General features: G+C 44.2%; 1 protein-coding gene across 4 annotated transcripts in view; it reads right to left on the bottom strand.

The window, feature by feature from the left end:
• MST1 (macrophage stimulating 1) overlaps positions 1–17,713 on the bottom strand; it is a 149,230-nt gene that overhangs the window by 122,815 nt on the left and 8,702 nt on the right. For 3 of the 4 annotated variants that reach the window (XM_030207142.1, XM_030207139.1, XM_030207140.1), the window contains exon 2: positions 6,553–6,697. In XM_030207142.1, the coding sequence (XP_030063002.1) occupies positions 6,553–6,697 (145 nt within the window). Of the gene's footprint in view, positions 1–6,552; positions 6,698–13,634; positions 13,683–17,713 lie in introns of those variants that run through there. The other variant, XM_030207141.1, reaches the window with a different exon arrangement.

The raw sequence follows: 17,713 nt of genomic DNA, 5'->3' as shown, positions 1-17,713 counted from the left end.
CTGGTTTGAGAGGCCCCAGGTCATAGGTCAGTTTAGGAAATATCTCAAACCTATGTAACTGATATTTTTGAATAAATGTATAGAGATAATTAGTTCAAGACAGGGTAATCAATCTATTCTTTACCATCTGGTGAGAAAGGGGGGCTAGAAGGGTTTAGGACCCTATATAAAGGAGAGCAGAAGCAGCTTACATTAGAGAAGGAGCTGAGAAGAGAAGGAGCTGAGACGAGAGAGACAACAGACAGGAGAAGGGCAGGACACAGAGAGAGCTAGAGCTGATGTCCTACTTTGTTTGCTGGCAAATAAAGAAGATTTCTCTCTCATTCTGGTGTGTGGTGTTTGACTCCTGAAGTACCACAGATTCTGCTAACAATAGTGGTAATTCCTGCAACATGACTATGCTCCTGCCTCCTCATCCAATGCAGGGGGATTTCAAAATAAAATTCTCATGCATACCTCAACTTTGTCATTTTCCCCTCTATGGAGAAAAGGATCATTTTCAAAGGAGGATTTTCCATGGTTAAGAAAGGAAAAGGAAAAAGGAGATGGATCTGATATACCACTTTTCTTTGGACAATCAAAGCAGTTTACACTGCTTGCAGAAATCACTTTCAAAATTGCCTGTGCATTCTCCATTCTATTTTGTTTATATCTTTTATTAGCATGACATCTTTATAGAATAGAAGTCAAACACATAGGAGGCAATTCTATAACCTCTATTTAGGCACCCCTAGGCAGTGGCATACCTAGCGTATTTGACACCCGGGGCCGATCATTTTTTTTAAATAACCCCCTCCTCTATATGAAAAATTATTTTTAGTAATAATCCACAAATCACACAACAAGGATGTACCTAGGAAAAGGCAGCATCTTAAACATTGCAGTGAGCGCTAGAACATCAATACACCCATTGTAAAGCTAAACAAGCCAGATTAGTAAAGATGATCCTGCCAACAGAAATCCATGTCTTTTCACAAACATAGAACACAGGTAAACCCTCAGCCAGTATAGAATAATAAGTAACCACAAACTAAAAACAGAAATATGTTGACAAATTAAACTGAACCCTCAAGAAGCCAGATTCTGCATACAATGCAACACCACAGAAAGAGTGATGCATGTCCCCTAGTGCTGTGCAAAATATAAATATAAGGATAGCAGATGTAAATTGAAAAAAAAAGCTGTCAAATACCAATCACCACATTACAAATTAACAAACAGAAATAAAACAAAAAATGGAAAATAAGATAATACCATTTTATTGGACTCATACATATTTCAATTACCTTTCAGAGGTCAACACCTCCTTCTGGTCAGTACAGTATACTGCTGTTACAGTATCCTGTCCTGACCCAAGGATGAGGGTTTTGGTTTCTGAAAGTTAGTAAAAAAATGTATTAAAATTAGTCCAATAAAAAGATCACCTTATTTTCATTTTCTATTTATTACCACACACACGTGTGTGTATATATATATATATATATATATACACATTTTTTTTCTATCTTTTTTGTCTATACTTTTCTCTTCACTCTCATCTAATTCTAATCTTCATCATCTAATTCTAATCATTATCATCTAATTCTAATCTCGAGGAGTAGCCTAGTGGTTAGTGCAGTGGACTTTGATCCTGGGGAACTGAGTTCAATTCCCACTGCAGGTCCTTGTGACTGTGGGCAAGTCACTTAACCCTCCGTTGCCCCAATTACAAAATAAGTACCTGTATATATGTAAACCGCTTTGAATGTAGTTGCAAAATACCACAGAAAGGCGGTATATCAAGTCCAATTTCCCTTTCCCATCATCTAATTCTAATTCTAATCATCATCATCTAATTCTAATCATCATCTAATCATCTTATTCTAATCATGTAATTCTAATGATCATCATCTAATTCTAATCATCAAGCTATTGTTGAGCCACTTCAATCTGGCTTTCGCCACCTTCATTCAACTGAAACAGCGCTTGCTAAAGACTCCAATGATCTGTTCCTGGCCAGATCCAAAGGTCTGTATTCTATACTCATCCTTCTTGATCTATCTGCTGCTTTTGACACTGTTGATCACAGCCTACTCTTTGATACGCTGTCCTCACTTGATTTCAGGGCTCTGTTCTTTCCTGGTTTTCTTCCTATCTCTCCCATTGTACCTTTAGTGTATTCTCTAGTGGATCCTCCTCTACTTCTATCCCACTGTCAGTTGGTGTTCCTCAGGGATCTGTCCTGGGACCTCTTCTTTTCTCCATCTATACTTCTTCCCTTGGCACTCTGATCTCATCCCATGGTTTTCAGTATCATCTTTACACTAATGACTCCCAGATCTACCTCTCCACACCAGAAATCTCAGCCGAAATCCAGGCCAAAGTATCAGCCTTCCTGTCTGACGTTGCTGCCTGGATGTCTCAGCGCCATCTGAAACTAAACTTAACCAAGACTGAGCTGCTCATCTTTCCCCCTAAACCAACCTCTCCTCCTCCCCCATTCTCTATTTCTGTGGATAACACTCTCATCCTTCCTGTCTCATCAGCTCGTAACCTCTGGGTCATCTTCGACTCCTCCCTCTCCTTCTCTGTACATATTCAACAGACTACTAAAACCTGTCATTTCTTTCTCTATAATATCAGCAAAATTCGCCCGTTCCTTTCTGAGCACACTACCAGAACCCTCATCCACACTCTTATCACCTCTCACTTAGACTATTGCAACTTGCTTCTCACAGGTCTCCCACTTAGCCATCTCTCTCCTCTTCAATCTGTTCAAAATTCTGCTGCACGACTAATATTCCGCCAGTGTCATTATGCTCATATTAGCCCTCTCCTCAAGTCACCACTAGCTTTCTATCCGTTTCTACATACAGTTCAAACTCCTCTTATTGACCTACTAATAAAACAGGCCCGTTTCTGACACAAATGAAACAGGCGCTAGCAAGGTTTTCCTCGGAGTGTGTATGTTTGAGAGAGAGATAGTGTGTGTGTGAGAGAGAAAGTGTGTGTTAGAGACGGAGTGTGTGTGTGAGTGAGAGAGAGAATGAGTGTGTGAGAGACGGAGTGTGTGTGTGAAAGAGAAAGTGTGTGTGTGAGTGAGAGAGAGAATGAGTGTGTGAGACAGAGAGAATGAGTGTGTGAGAGAGAGAGAGAATGAGTGTGTGAGACAGAGTGTATGTGAGAGACAGAAAGTGAGTGCGTGTGTGGGGGGCTCCGAGTTCCATGACCCCCTCCTTCCCTCCCTCTCTCTCCTCCCCTCTGAGTTCTTGGCCCCCCCTTCCCTCCGAGTTCCATGCCCCCCTCCCTCTCCTCCCCAGTGTGTTCCATGTCCCCCTTTCATCAGAGTGTGTATGTTTGAGAGAGAGTGTGTGGGTGAGAGATGGAATGTGTATGTGAGAGAGAGACAGACAGACAGTGTGTTTGTGTCAGAGAGAGAGAGAGAGAGAGAGAGAGAGAGAGAGAGAGTGTGTGTGTGTGTGTGTGTGTGTGAGAGACAGAGAGTGAATGTGTGTGTGAGAAAGTGAAGCCTTCAAGCCTTGAAGCATTCGTGCGCTCTGTAAGTTCCGGAATGTTGCAGGAGTGCTTCATGGGGGAGGAATGTAGGGAGAGATGAGAGTGGAGAGGTACTGAGGAGCTGCAGAGTGAATGCACTTATCTTATATAATAAAACGCACCTCCAACATTCTGAAGCCGAGAAAGTGAAGCCTTCAAGCCATGAAGCATTCCTGCAACATTCCGGAACTACGTGTCGTCAATTGAGGAGATGGAGCCTTAAAGAGCGCACGAATGCTTCAAGGCTTGAAGGCTTCACTTTCTCGGCTTCAGAATGTTGGAGGTGCGTTTTATTATATAAGATAAGTGCATTCACTCTGCAGCTCCTCAGTACCTCTCCACTCTCATCTCTCCCTACATTCCTCCCCGGGAACTCCGTTCACTGGGTAAATCTCTCTTATCTGCACCCTTCTTCTCCACTGCTAACTCCAGACTCTTCCTTTTATCTTGCTGCACCATATACCTGGAATAGACTTCCTGAGTCGGTACGTCAAGCTCCATCTCTGGCCGTCTCCAAATCTAAACTAAAAGCTCACCTTTTTTATGCTGCTTTTAACTCCTAACCCTTATTCACTTGCTCAGAACCCTTATTTTATCACCCTCACTTTAATATTCCCTTATCTCTTATTTGTCCTGTTTGTCTGTCCTAATTGGATTGTAAGTTCTGTCGAACAGTGACTGTCTCTTCATGTTCAAGTGTACAGCACTGCGTACATCTAGTAGCGCTTTAGAAATGATAAATAGTAGTAGTAGTAGTACAGATTTTGAAGGTGATTTGCTCCTTAATTGGAAGCCAATGTAGTTTCTCTTGAAGAAACAGTTTCTGGGGAGTAGTCAATTTTGAATCTGATTGTAGGATGGTATGTATTGAAAGAACTGTAAAATTGTTTTAGAGTTTCTTCTCCCTCAGTCCAAATCATAAAAATGTCATTGATATACCGGTAGTATTTTAGGGGTGTGGTCTGATATGTATTCAAAAATGTCTCTTCCAGTTCAGCCATAAAGAGGTTAGCATACTGGGGTACCGTCCTGGTGCCCATCGCAGTGCCCATGATTTGTAGATAGATATCATTGTTAAAGCGGAAATAGTTGCAAGTTAGAATAAATTTGATTAATTTTGTAATAGTTTCCGGTGAGTATTGATGGTCCAGGGTGGATGTTTTCAGGAGTTTCTTACATGCAGCTATGTCATCTGCATGGGGAATGTAGCTGTATAATGAATCTACATCCATTGTGACCAGAAGGGTACCCGGTGTTAACTGCTTGATTTTTTTAAATGTATTCAGAAAGTCTGTGGTGTCTTGTATGAAGCTGTTTGTCTTGTGCATGAAAGGTTTCAGAATCCCCTCTGTAAGTCCAGATATTTCCTCCCTGAGTGTGCCAATACCAGATATGATTGGTCTGCCAGGGTTTCCAGGTTTGTGTAGCATGTAGAATGTGACCACAGAAGGATGGTTTGGTATGAGTTTATTCAGATGTCTTTCTGCTGTTTTGTATAATCCTGTGTGGGATCCTCAGTTAATTTCCTGTAGTATGTGTTGTCTGAGAGCTGTCTGTACCCTTCTTTGATATATTTTTCTGTGTTCATAGTCACCACTGAGCTTCCTTTGTCCGCAGGTTTGTTGACAATGCATTGGTTGTTTTGTAGGGTTTTTATGGCCGCTCTTTCTAGTGGTGTAAGGTTGTACAGAATTTTCTTTTGTTTGCTGGAAAGTTGTGATTTTACCCTATGCCTGAAACTTTCTGTGTAGTTGTCCAATTAAAAAGGTCTACATACTATTTTGTACCTGTGGCAATGGAGGGTTAAGGGCCTTTATTACCAAGCTACAGCAAAAGGGGACCTGCGTAGGCATTGGAGCGTGTTTTTGACACGTGCCAAGGCCCCCTTTTACCTCAGCGGGTAAAAGGTAGGTCTTTGGTTTTTTAAAGAAATGGCCGTGCGGCAAGTGAAGCACTTGCCACACGGCCATTTCGGGGGAGGGAGCCCTTACCAGCACCCATTGCAGTAAGAGCTCTCACGCTAACCCTGCGGTAACCGGGCAGCGTGCGGCACTGCCCAATTACCGCCAGGTACACACCAATACTATAAAAATAAATATATTTTTGTAGTGCCAGATATGATGGCAAACTGGGGTGGGAACAACCACCGGGCTGCTGTGGTAGCCCAGGAGTAGTTCCTTTTTAGCGATCGGTAAGCCTGCTTTGGGCTTACTGCCGCTTTGTAAAAGGGGCCCTAAGTGACTTGGCCAGAGTCACAAGGAGCTGCAGTGGAAATCAAACCTGGTTCTTCAGCTGCTGCACTACGCATTAGGCCTACTCATCTACTCCTACTATTGACTACTGTAATTCCTTGCTTAAAGGGCTAAGGTCAACTAATCTGAGATGTTTACAAATCCTTCAAAAAACAGTTGTTAAAAACATTAAAGGTGTGGTAAAGTGGGATCATGTGGCACCATTGTTAAAAGAAGAGCATTGACTTCTGGATTTGCACAGAATTACATTTAAAATGTAGAATTTATCATTTGGGAGTACCATTCTGCTTTGTTTTCATACACCTTATGCATCATCAAGAACATTACAAAATTCTCAACAGAATTTATTTACAGTATCATCTTTCAGGTACATTCATTAGAGTGGCAAATTGTGTCCAATTTAAGTAGAGTCCTTCACTTTGGAATAATTTATCATGTTCATTATGAATGGAACTTCCTTATCAGGACTTTAAGAAGGGCCTTAAGGCATTTCTTTTCTGGGATGCTTTTGAAATTTTACCATAGTATGGAAAAAAAGTAGCCCTAGGCATGACCCTACCCCATTGTGTAGAGTCACAGTTTGATTTTTCTAGAACATGTGATTACATCTCATTCAAAACATCAGATACATCTTCCTACTTAAATAATTGCTTCTTTGACTTATGTCTCATCATGTCTCACACATATCAGTTATTGCATTATATTTCCCATCCAGGCTGCCTACCCAACCATTGCCTTTTTGTGACAATCGTATTCCTGTGCCCACCTGCAATCCAGAAGCTCACTACAGCGTTTTGCACATTCTTCCACATGGACGTTGAAATCCTCATTGGCCAAAGATGTACTGTGTGCAGAATTCACTAGCTCCATCCCTTTTGATCGCTGGTAATCATTAAGCACACTCCGTTGACCTACAAATAAAGACGACTCAGTCACAAGGACAAATTTTCGTACTATTTTTTTGTCTAACCTTGTGTATGGGAGTGAGTGACGTAGAGGCAGGAAACCCTCACTGGTGCAATTCAGCCCCCTTTTGGCAGATGACGCTAGTCTGCCGAAGCAGAGACTGAGGTTCATACAGTTCAGCCACCTTGCAGCAGGTGGCACTAGGCTGCAGAGGCCGAGCCTGAGCCAGAGGGGAGGGGGCTCAGGCCAGGGGAAAGTTAAAATGCCTGAAGCTGTATAGATCAAGGAGGCCTCGAGGCAGAAGCCCATGCAAGAGGTTTAGGAGATCCCGGGAGGAGAAAAGCCACCCAGGAGTGAGGGTCCCCACAGCTTGTAGAAGTAACCTGACCTGTTACAAGGTAGGCTAAGTATTAAGCCTTATAAGTGCTGTGCTTGGGGTCTGGCTGAAAGAAGTCCTGCGTGTGAAAAATACTCGATATATCAACATACCAAAAAGTTAAGTGAATAGTGCTCAGAAAACAAATGTGACCTTAATGAGTTGGTTATTTTTATTTGTTACATTTGTACCCCGTGCTTTCCCACTCATGGCAGGCTCAATGCAGCTTACATGGGGCAATGGAGGGTTAAGTGACTTGTCCAGAGTCACAAGGAGCTGCCTGTGCCTGAAGTGGGAATTGAACTCAGTTCTTCAGTTCCCCAGGACCAACGTCCACCACCCTAACCACTAGGCCACTCCTCCACTCCACTTATATGCATAAGAACTTGAGTTTATGGGAGTAATATGTTAATTTTATGAGATTTTAATGTTACCAGGGATGCTGAGTGGGACTCTTCCATTGGGACATCGGAGGGAAGGGGCAGATCTGACCAAGGCCTTAACGCAATGCTTACTTCCTTGCAGGTTATAGATAGCTGGAGAGTACATCATCCACAGGAGAGAGATTACACACATGTATCGAAAGTATATCATACAATTGCCCGTATCAAGTATATTTTTGTTCCTTCCACCCTATTCCCCAAGCTGATCAGATCAGTAATTGGTTCTTTGGAGATCTGAGGCCATACAATTCTTTGGGTTCACCTAGAGTATACGTTGTGATGGACAAGGCCCTCCTAGATGGAAATTTCCTATACAGTTATATTATAACAAAGAATTTGCAGCTTATCTAATAGACAGATGGCAAGATTATTGTGTGAATAACTCGCAGCACAGAGAGTCTGCTATATTGCTCTGGGAAGCTGCAAAATCTGTACTTGAGTGGGGCATCATTGCTTACAACTCTAGGAAAAAGAAACAGCTAGCAGCTACAATATTGGATTTGGAAAAACAGGATCAAAGGCTTAAAGAACATAAGAACTGATTTTGGTAAAATGGGGGAATGCTTGAAGAAGGAGCTGATGGCAGGGGTAGGAAATGGAGAAGTGGAAGCGCAATGGTCCAAGCTGAAAACTACTATAAACATGGCAACTGATCTTTACGCAAGGAAAGTGAACAAGAACAAGAGAAACAGGAAGCTTATATGGTTCTCCAAACAAGTGGCTGAAAAAATAAGGGCAAAAGAGGCTTTGTTCAAGAAATACAAAGAATTCAGCAAGAAGATCATGGAAAAGATTACCGGATTAAGCTCAAAGAAGCAAAGAGGGAAATATGGCTAGCGAAAGCGTGGATGGAAGAAAAAAAATGGCTAAAGAAGTAAAGATAGTTGATAAGACCTTTTTTAGATATATTGGGGAAAGGAGAAAAATAGGAATGGAATTGCAAGACTGAAAGATACTGAGAATAGCTGTGTGGAGAGTGGTGAGGATAAAGCAAACAAATACTTCTCTTCGGTGTTCACAGAAGAAAATCCTGGAGAAGGACCGTGGTTGGTGGCAGAGGGTATATCTGGGAATCTACTCCATTCACGGAAGAAAGCGTTTATAAACAGCTTGAAAATCTGAAAGTGGCCAGATGGGATACATCCCAGGGTACTGAGGGAGCTCAGAGAAGTCCTGGTGGAACCTCTTAAGGATTTATTTAATAGTTCTTTAGAGACGGGAAAGGTACTGAGGGATTGGATATGAGCAGATGTAGTCCCTTTTCACAAAAGTGGAGACAGGGAAGAAGTGGGAAGCTATAGGCTGGTAAGCATCACATCGATGGTAGGAAAAATAATGGAATTGCTGCTAAAGGAAAGAATAGTGGATTTTCTGGAAGTAAATGGGTTACAAGATCCGAAGCAACATGGTTTTACCAAAGGAAAATTCTGCCAAACGAATCTGATTGACTTCTTTGACTAGGTGACCAAAAAACTGAATGAAGGATGTGAGATAGATGTAATCAACTTGGATTTCAGCAAAGCCTTTGATATGGTCCCCCACAGAAGACTCGTGAATAAGCTGAGAAGGCTGAACTTAGGATCCAAAGTGGTGAACTGGTTTGGAAATTGGTTGACCGACAGGCGGCAGAGAGTGGTGGTAAATGGAATCTGCACAGAAGAAAGGAAGGTGAGTAGTGGAGTGCCTCAGGGGTCTGTACTGGGGCAGATTCTGTTTGATATATTTGTGCAAGGCATTGCTGAAGGGTTAGAAGGAAAAGTTTGCCTTTTGCGAATGACATGAAGATAGCCAACAGACTAGATACCCTAGATGGAGTAGTAACAATGAGAAAGGATCTCAAAAAGTTAGTAAGAAGGGATATCAAAACATTAGAAGAATGGTCAAAGGTCCAGCAAATAAAATGTAATTAATCAAAAATTTGGGGGTTATTTAAAACTAAAGTTTTAATTTAACACTATGCAAGCTGAGGTCTGGCCTGTTTAGAGGGCTAAATTGTTGCAAAATCATTGATTCACTATAAATGAAAAATCGGTGTGTGAGTGGCTGGAGATGAATTAATGGTTTAATGTGTCCATGTTTACTGATTTGTACCAAATAAAAAATATTTGATATCATTATCTAGAGTTTAATTAATAGGTTTTAATTAAACTTTAATGCAGTGGCGTAGCCAGACATCCAATTTTGGGTGGGCCTCAGCCCAAAGTGGGTGGGCACAAAATTTTCTCTCTGCCCCGCCCTTCCTCCCCCTATTCTCCATCTCTCCCCCAGCACCTCCCAACTCAAAATAGAAACAGAAACACTTTAGCTCATGAGGAAAGTGACATCTGCTATGCATATTTCTCAAGCTATCATATTTCAGTTAAGATTCAAAATAAAATGCCTTTTCTACCTTTGTTGTCTGGTCATTTTCTTTTTCCATCATGTTGATCCAGTTTCTCTTTTGAACTTTCCAATCTTTCTGCTATTTCTCCTTCAAGCAGCTGCTGTCCATTTGTCTTTTTCTCCTCTCTTGTTCCATTCCCTCACTTCACTTGCCTCTGACATATTAACCTTTCCATATTAGCTCTTTCCTCTCTTTTTCTTTTCTTTTCTCTGTCCACCCAAATTTTATCCTAACCCCTTTTCCTTTGTTTTACTTTTCAGATACCTGTCAGATTTCCATTTCCTTTCCACACACTAGTTCTCCTATTCCCCATCTCTCTACTTCTCCAGCCATCCATTCCCTTCCATCGTCAATCTATGCCTCATTACCATCTTCCTCACGTTTATTTCCTTGCCACCCCCTTGGCCTCTCCCACATGGTTCCACCTTTCCCAGTGTCTCTCTCCCTCCACCCTTCTAGCCCAGCATCTGCTCCCTCTCTTCTTCCCAGCCTTCACCCCCTCCCAGCATCTTCCTGTCACTTCTCTCTTTCGTCTTGCCCCCCTCTCCTGTGATCCAGTGTGGCCAGGATTTCCCCCACTCCTTCCCTGATGCCCACACACACACACACACACGTCCAGAACTTTTCCCTTCCCTTCAGCCCGCTCCCCTTTGTCTTCCTCACCTCCCCCCCAAACATCCAGAACCTCTCCCTTCCCCCACACACGTCCAGAACTTCTCCCTTCCCTTCAGCCCACTCCCCTTTGTCTTCCTCACCCCCCTCACATGTCCAGAACCTCTCCCTTCCCTTCAGCCCGCTCCCCTTTGTCTTCCTCACCCCCCCACACATGTCCAGAACCTCTCCCTTCCCTTTAGCCCCCCTTCCCTTTAGCCCCCCTCCCCTTGCAGGGCGAGCAGACCACTGTCTTCCTCACCCTCTCCCACCCCCGCCGCAGCACTTGTATTCGATGCTATCGGCGCTGCCTCCTCCACCTCACAGTCTCTGTCTCCCCCCCCCCCCCCCCCCCCCGTGGCAGCACTTAGAATTTGCTACCGGCGCTGCCTGACATCATAGACACGGAACTGACAACCTGCTCCAAGACCTTCCCTCTGCCGCGTGCGTTCTTCTGCCCTGCATAAACAGGAAGTTGAATCAGCACGGCAGAGGGAAGGCCCCGCTCTCGGAGCAGGACGTTGCGCCGCGTGTCAGCTGTCAGGCAGTGCTGGTAGCAAATCGCAAGCTGCTACGGGAGTGGGAGACGGACTCGGAGACTGTGAGGTGGAGGAGGCAGCGCCAATAGCATTGAAGACAAGCGCTACTGCGGGGGTAGGAGAGAGTGAGGAGACACGGTGACATCTGGGTGGGCCTGACCAAAAACTGGGCGGGCCTAGCTACGCCCCTGCTTTAATGCCAAGGAGTGCAGAGTGCTGCACCTGGAGCAGGGCCGTGCCTAGGGTCTCTGGTGCCCCCTTGCAGACTATCGGTTGGCGCCCCCCCTCCCCCCCCCCCGTCCAGCAGAGCAGGAACAGAAGGGAGCAGGCAAGTAAGCCGGACCTCAGGAAAAAATAGCACTGTATGTATCCCTCGTTGATAAGTCTCTGACTCTAAAGTTTAGCAATTTCATTAAAGCAAAATGTATTTTCACATATCACATCCTATCCAAGGAGAATGTTTTATATATGTCACCCGTCTGTGGTAAAACTCCACACAGTATCAAAAATACCTCTAATATGTAGTCGTGCCAGCCGAGGAAACTAACTGTGCTCAGCTCACAAGAGACAGTGTGAACATAAAATAAAACTTCATCCTTAAAAGATAATATCGGATGAATGCATGAAGGTGAATATGAATTCCTGTGAATGGAATCAATTTGATTTACAATAAATCCAGATACTACTCCCTCATATATATAACAAAAAATTATTTAAGTGGAATGGAGTTATTTGACTGTACTGGTAAACAGAAAGAAATACTCTATTGCATTCTAATCTCCTTTGCACCAAAGGATATAATTCAGATCAAACATTTATCTCTGATCAACTATCTCAGATCAAATATTTATTTCAGATCAAATATTAAGGTTTCCTTGCTTACAGTCACTTAAATCTACCTAGCCTTTATATAGCTTATAGGATTTAAACACTCTTAAACTGAAATTCACCCTTTTCTATTCTTCATAAACTTCAAGTAATCCTGAAATATTCAGATCCTTTTCTCACTAGAGAAACTTCAATCGCCACCAATCTCTTTTCACTTATATTTTCTCATTTACCACAATCAGGCACTCTTTTATAACTTCAGTCAACAAACACAGGAAGTCACAGCTGGATGTCTCTCTTGGCAAAGGGCAGCTCTCACTCTGTTCACTTCCCGGGCAGATTTCTTAACAGAAGCTGATCATCCAATCAGAGAGCTCTATTTGAATGCAGATTAACATACAGACACTCATGGGAATGTTTAGTGAAAAACACCGGACTAATTTGCATATGATTTAAACAAATCTGAGCATATGACAACCAAGTACAGACTCCCAGCACCTGAATTCTGCAATTAGATTTAAGGCAAATACTTTTAAAACTTATTTTTAGCACTTTTAAAATTTCAGGTTCTCTTTAATTTGAATGCTGTTTCAAGCTCTGAAACTCACCCTGACTGAGGAGCTAGCCCCAAACTGAAGCATAAATAGCAATCTGGTTGTATTCTCATGTAACTTGAAGAGCGTGCCTGCCTCAATTAATACTGCTCCTTTGCATGAAAAGGGGAGGGCAGCGGAAATAGGAGAATCACAAGTTCAGATGAAAGATTTTGCAAGTGAGCAGATGGACGGGACGGCAGAAATACAAAAGAGATGTACTGAATAGTAGGGAAGAAATTGGTAAGCTCGGCTCAGGAGAGGGGTGATGGTATCTGAAGATCTCAAGTTGAAAAAACATTGCGATAAGGCGAAAAAGGATGCTAGGCTATGTAGAGAGGGGTATAACCAGAAGAAAGGAGGTGTTGATGTCCCTCGACAAGGCGAAAAAGGATGCTAGGCTATGTAGAGAGGGGTATAACCAGAAGAAAGGAGGTGTTGATGTCCCTCTACAAGTCGTTGGTGAGGCCTCACTTGCAGTATTGTGTTCAGTTTTGGATGCCTTATCTTGCTAAGGAAGTAAAAAGACTTGAAGTGGTTCAGAGAAAAGCGACAAAAATGGTAGGGGGTTTATGCAGCAAGATTTACATGGAGAGACTTGCTGACCTAAACATGTATACACTGGAGGAAAGGAAAAGCAGGGGTGATATGATACAGATGTTCAAATATTTGAAAGGTATTAATTTGCAAACAAACCTTGTCAGAGTCGGGAAGGTGGTAGAACTAGAGGGCATGAATTGAAATTCAAAGGGGGCAGACTTGGGAATAATGTTAGGAAGTATATTTTCACTGAGAGGGTGGTAGATACCTGGAATGCACTCCCGCGGAAGGTGATGGAGATGAAAACAGTAATGGAATTCAAAAATGCTGGGACAAACACACAGGAATCCTGTTTAGAAGGATCGGATCCAAAGAAGTTTAGGGAAGATTAGGTAAGAAAACTGGTGCTGGGCTGACTTCTACGGTCTGTGCTCTGATGGAGGCTGAGTAGAACTGGATGGGCCGGAGTGGAGCTTTTTGGATGCTTTGACAACAACTTCAGAAATTTTAGAACAAGGCCAGTGCCGGGCAGACTTATACAGTCTATGATCTAGAAATGGCAAGGGTAAATCAAGATTCTTGTACAAACCTCACTCAGATCCGCTTCACTCGTCTTGTAAGACAACTCAATCCAAAAAAGTGAAGACCATACAGCACTCTCTAGTGGATGGAGGGAAAAGATCTCATCATACTGTGGCAATGAGAACACACTGTTTTATTATCTTTGATGTACACAGTTAAAAAGTAATCACAGATCAAAAACCTCCAGAAAAGAGGGGGGGGGGGTTGTTTTTTTTATCTTACAAAACAATCTTAGTATTTGCTAGTTTGTTTTTAACTTTGCTCACTTATTCAAGATCTCATCAGATACTGTCACGCAACCATATGTGAGGAAAACCCAGGACCACACTGATTTCAGCTTGGAAGCTGGGGTTGAACCTATGTTCACATGAATGCTGCATTATTCAGATAAGTCCTGGGTTTTCCTAACATATGGTTGCGGAACAGTATCTGATGAGATCTTGAACAAGTAAGGAGGGTGAATAATGGAGTGCTTCAGGGATCTGTACTGGGACCGATACTATGTAACATATTTATAAATGATCTGGAAAGAGGAACGACAAGTGAGGTGATCAGGGCCCCTTTTATCAAGCTGCACTAGCAGCTGTCAGTGCAGTAACGCTGACAAAGCCCATTCACTTTGAATGGGCTATTGGCATTGCTGTGCAGCAGCTGCTAGCGCAGCTTGATAAAAGGGGGCCTAAATATGCAGATAAAATAAAACTATAAGTTGTTAAAACATGTGCGAACTGTGAAAAATTGCAGGAAGACCTTAGGAAATTCGAAGACTGGGCATCCGAATGGCAGATACAATTTAATGTGGACAAATGCAAAGTGATGCACATTGGAAATAATAATCCAAATCATAGTTACCTAATGCTATGGGCCACCTTGTGGGGTCAGCACCTAAGAAAAACATCTAGGTGTCGTTGTAAATAATACTGTTCTGGAATTTTCTGGCCTTTTCTTTTGGGTCTGCTTTTTTCTGTTTGTGTTTCTGTGAGTTTCCACTGATAGTGGCAAGACAGGAATTTCTGGCTAACCACAAACTGACAAGACCATTGCCATGACATCCCAACCAACTGTCTTGCTACAAACAAACTGACCAGACCCCCGTTGTCATGACATCCCAACTGTTTGTTACTGAGCAGAGGTGTGGCAAGGACAAGGCCCTATCACAGGTCTCCTCTGTACTTGCAGGATTGCTGATTGGGTGATATATTAGGTGGTCCTTTGTGATGGGAAGGGTATATAAGTAACTGCTCATCTAAAGAGACTCTGAAATAGAGAAAGAAGAAAGCTGAATCAGCTGATGCCTGCCTTCGCGATGGCGCGTCTTTCTTCTGCTGCGCCCGCCCCTGTCTGACGTCAGTAACCTACGTAGGTTACTGACGTCAGACAGGGGCGGGCCCAGGAGGAGAAAGACGCTCTATCGAAGCTAGGCGAAGGCAGGCAACAGCTGATTCAGCTTTCTTCTTGCCCGTGCAGCGCCTTCGGACAGAGGAGAGAGGCGCTGCACGGGCCCGGTAAGAGGAAGGGGGGCCCGATGGAGGAGGGGAATGGCGGCGACGACCCCAAAAGGGGGCGGGGCACGGACGGAGGATGTCGGGAGGCGGAGCTGAGGTGAGAGAGTAGTGAGGAAGGGAGGGGGGCAGGGGCTTCTAGAAGTTTGCTTTTTCGGGGTGGGGGGAGCGGCGGAAAGTGGGGAGGCGGCAGGGGCTGCTAGAATTTTGCTTTTTCGGGGTGGGGGAGCGGCGGAAAGTGGGGAGCAGCGGGGGGGGGGCAAGGCCGTCTGTACAGGACGCTCCTGATGAGCGCCCTTGCCCCCTCCCGACCCTTTTTTTTTATTTTTGTTTTTATTTGGGAGCCATGTGCTTGCGATTTGACTGTGTTTTGACTGTTTGTGGCATGCGCAGAGCAGCTAACATAACGCTTGGCTGCTCTGCGCATGATTTGGGGGCCGATTAACGATGTGTATTGTGATTCTTTGATACATTGTACGTTTCACTACCGATCTCAGCATGTGTGACTTTTTTTTTGGTGCATTTTTCGTTATTTTAAAATCGTTAGGGACTTTTAACGATTTAGATTTTTTTACGTTTGGTTGCTGCATCTGCCTCATAGTCCGGATGGCAGGAGAGTTTCACATTCTTGTCACAGCCTATTTCCAGGGGGGTACTCTCTCCCCCCCCCCCCCCCCATAGAGACTAAGAGGTAGATGCACTAAACGTTTTTCATCGTTAAATGAGCCCTCAGGGAAGAATTTCCTATCCTTTCCATGCACTTAAGCCTATTTTCCGACGACAGTAGCAGCTAACGAAAACGGAATGGAGATGAGCAATTAGTGTGAAAACCCCATTGAAACGACATGCACTAACCTTTTCCGATTGCCTTTACGCAGGAAAAAGGCAGGAAAACTAACGAGAGGTCTGGACCTCTCGTTAAGACAGCTCCGTGGCAGGAAAAAGTGTTAAGTGAAAAAATAAACAAACTTTGAGCCAATCCCAGCGCATTAGCAGAGCTAAAAGCGCTGTGATTGGTCCAAAGGACCTCAGAAAACACATAAAAAATAAAAATAAAAAAAGGATCGGGAGGGGGCAAGGGCGCTCATCAGGAGCGTCCTGTACGGACGGCCTTGCCCCCCCCCCCCCCGCTGCTCCCCACTTTCCGCCGCTCCCCCACCCCGAAAAAGCAAACTTCTAGAAGCCCCTGCCCCCCTCCCTTCCTCACTACTCTCTCACCTCAGCTCCGCCTCCTGACATCCTCCATCCGTGCCCCGCCCCCTTTTGGGGTCGTCGCCGCCATTCCCCTCCTCCATCGGGCCCCCCTTCCTCTTACCGGGCCCGTGCAGCGCCTCTCTCCTCTGTCCGAAGGCGCTGCACGGGCAAGAAGAAAGCTGAATCAGCTGATGCCTGCCTTCGCGATGGCGCGTCTTTCTTCTGCTGCGCCCGCCCCTGTCTGACGTCAGTAACCTACGTAGGTTACTGACGTCAGACAGGGGCGGGCCCAGGAGGAGAAAGACGCTCTATCGAAGCTAGGCGAAGGCAGGCATCAGCTGATTCAGCTTTCTTCTTGCCCGTGCAGCGCCTTCGGACAGAGGAGAGAGGCGCTGCACGGGCCCGGTAAGAGGAAGGGGGGCCCGATGGAGGAGGGGAATGGCGGCGACGACCCCAAAAGGGGGCGGGGCATGGACGGAGGATGTCGTGAGGCGGAGCTGAGGTGAGAGAGTAGTGAGGAAGGGAGGGGGGCAGGGGCTTCTAGAAGTTTGCTTTTTCGGGGTGGGGGGAGCGGCGGAAAGTGGGGAGGGGGCAGGGGCTGCTAGAATTTTGCTTTTTCGGGGTGGGGGGAGCGGCGGAAAGTGGGGAGCAGCGGGGGGGGGGCAAGGCCGTCTGTACAGGACGCTCCTGATGAGCGCCCTTGCCCCCTCCCGACCCTTTTTTTTTATTTTTGTTTTTATTTGGGAGCCATGTGCTTGCGATTTGACTGTGTTTTGACTGTTTGTGGCATGCGCAGAGCAGCTAACATAACGCTTGGCTGCTCTGCGCATGATTTGGGGGCCGATTAACGATGTGTATTGTGATTCTTTGATACATTGTACGTTTCACTACCGATCTCAGCATGTGTGACTTTTTTTTTTGGTGCATTTTTCGTTATTTTAAAATCGTTAGGGACTTTAACGATTTAGATTTTTTTACGTTTGGTTGCTGCATCTGCCTCTAATTCTCTACAGCAAAGATTCTTTCTTTTTTTCCTTTCTTTCTCTCTGTTCTATGACCTTTGCAAGTCTGTATGACAGTGAGGAATAAAACTTTCCTTCCTATTGTTAGACTCTGTTCTGTAAAACTACTAATGCCAAGAGCCAATAATATTTCTTGTGCTGTTGCTAGTGAGAAATAACGATTCCTTTTCTTCTTCTAACTTAGCCTAACTAAGTTTTTTTTATAAGAATAGCAATCAAATGCGTAGCCTAGTACAATATGCCAAAATCTGCTCAGTGTGCAGCGGTGGCCAAAAAAGCAAACAGGATGCTAAGAATTATTTGGAAAGGGATGGTGAATAAGACCAAGAATACTATAATACCTCTGTAACACTGCATGGTGTGACCTC

Source organism: Microcaecilia unicolor, chromosome 6, assembly GCF_901765095.1.
Source record: "Microcaecilia unicolor chromosome 6, aMicUni1.1, whole genome shotgun sequence".
Lineage (NCBI taxonomy): Eukaryota > Metazoa > Chordata > Amphibia > Gymnophiona > Siphonopidae > Microcaecilia > Microcaecilia unicolor.
Note: the sequence above shows the minus strand (reverse complement) of the source record. Positions and strands in the feature narration are given on the sequence as shown.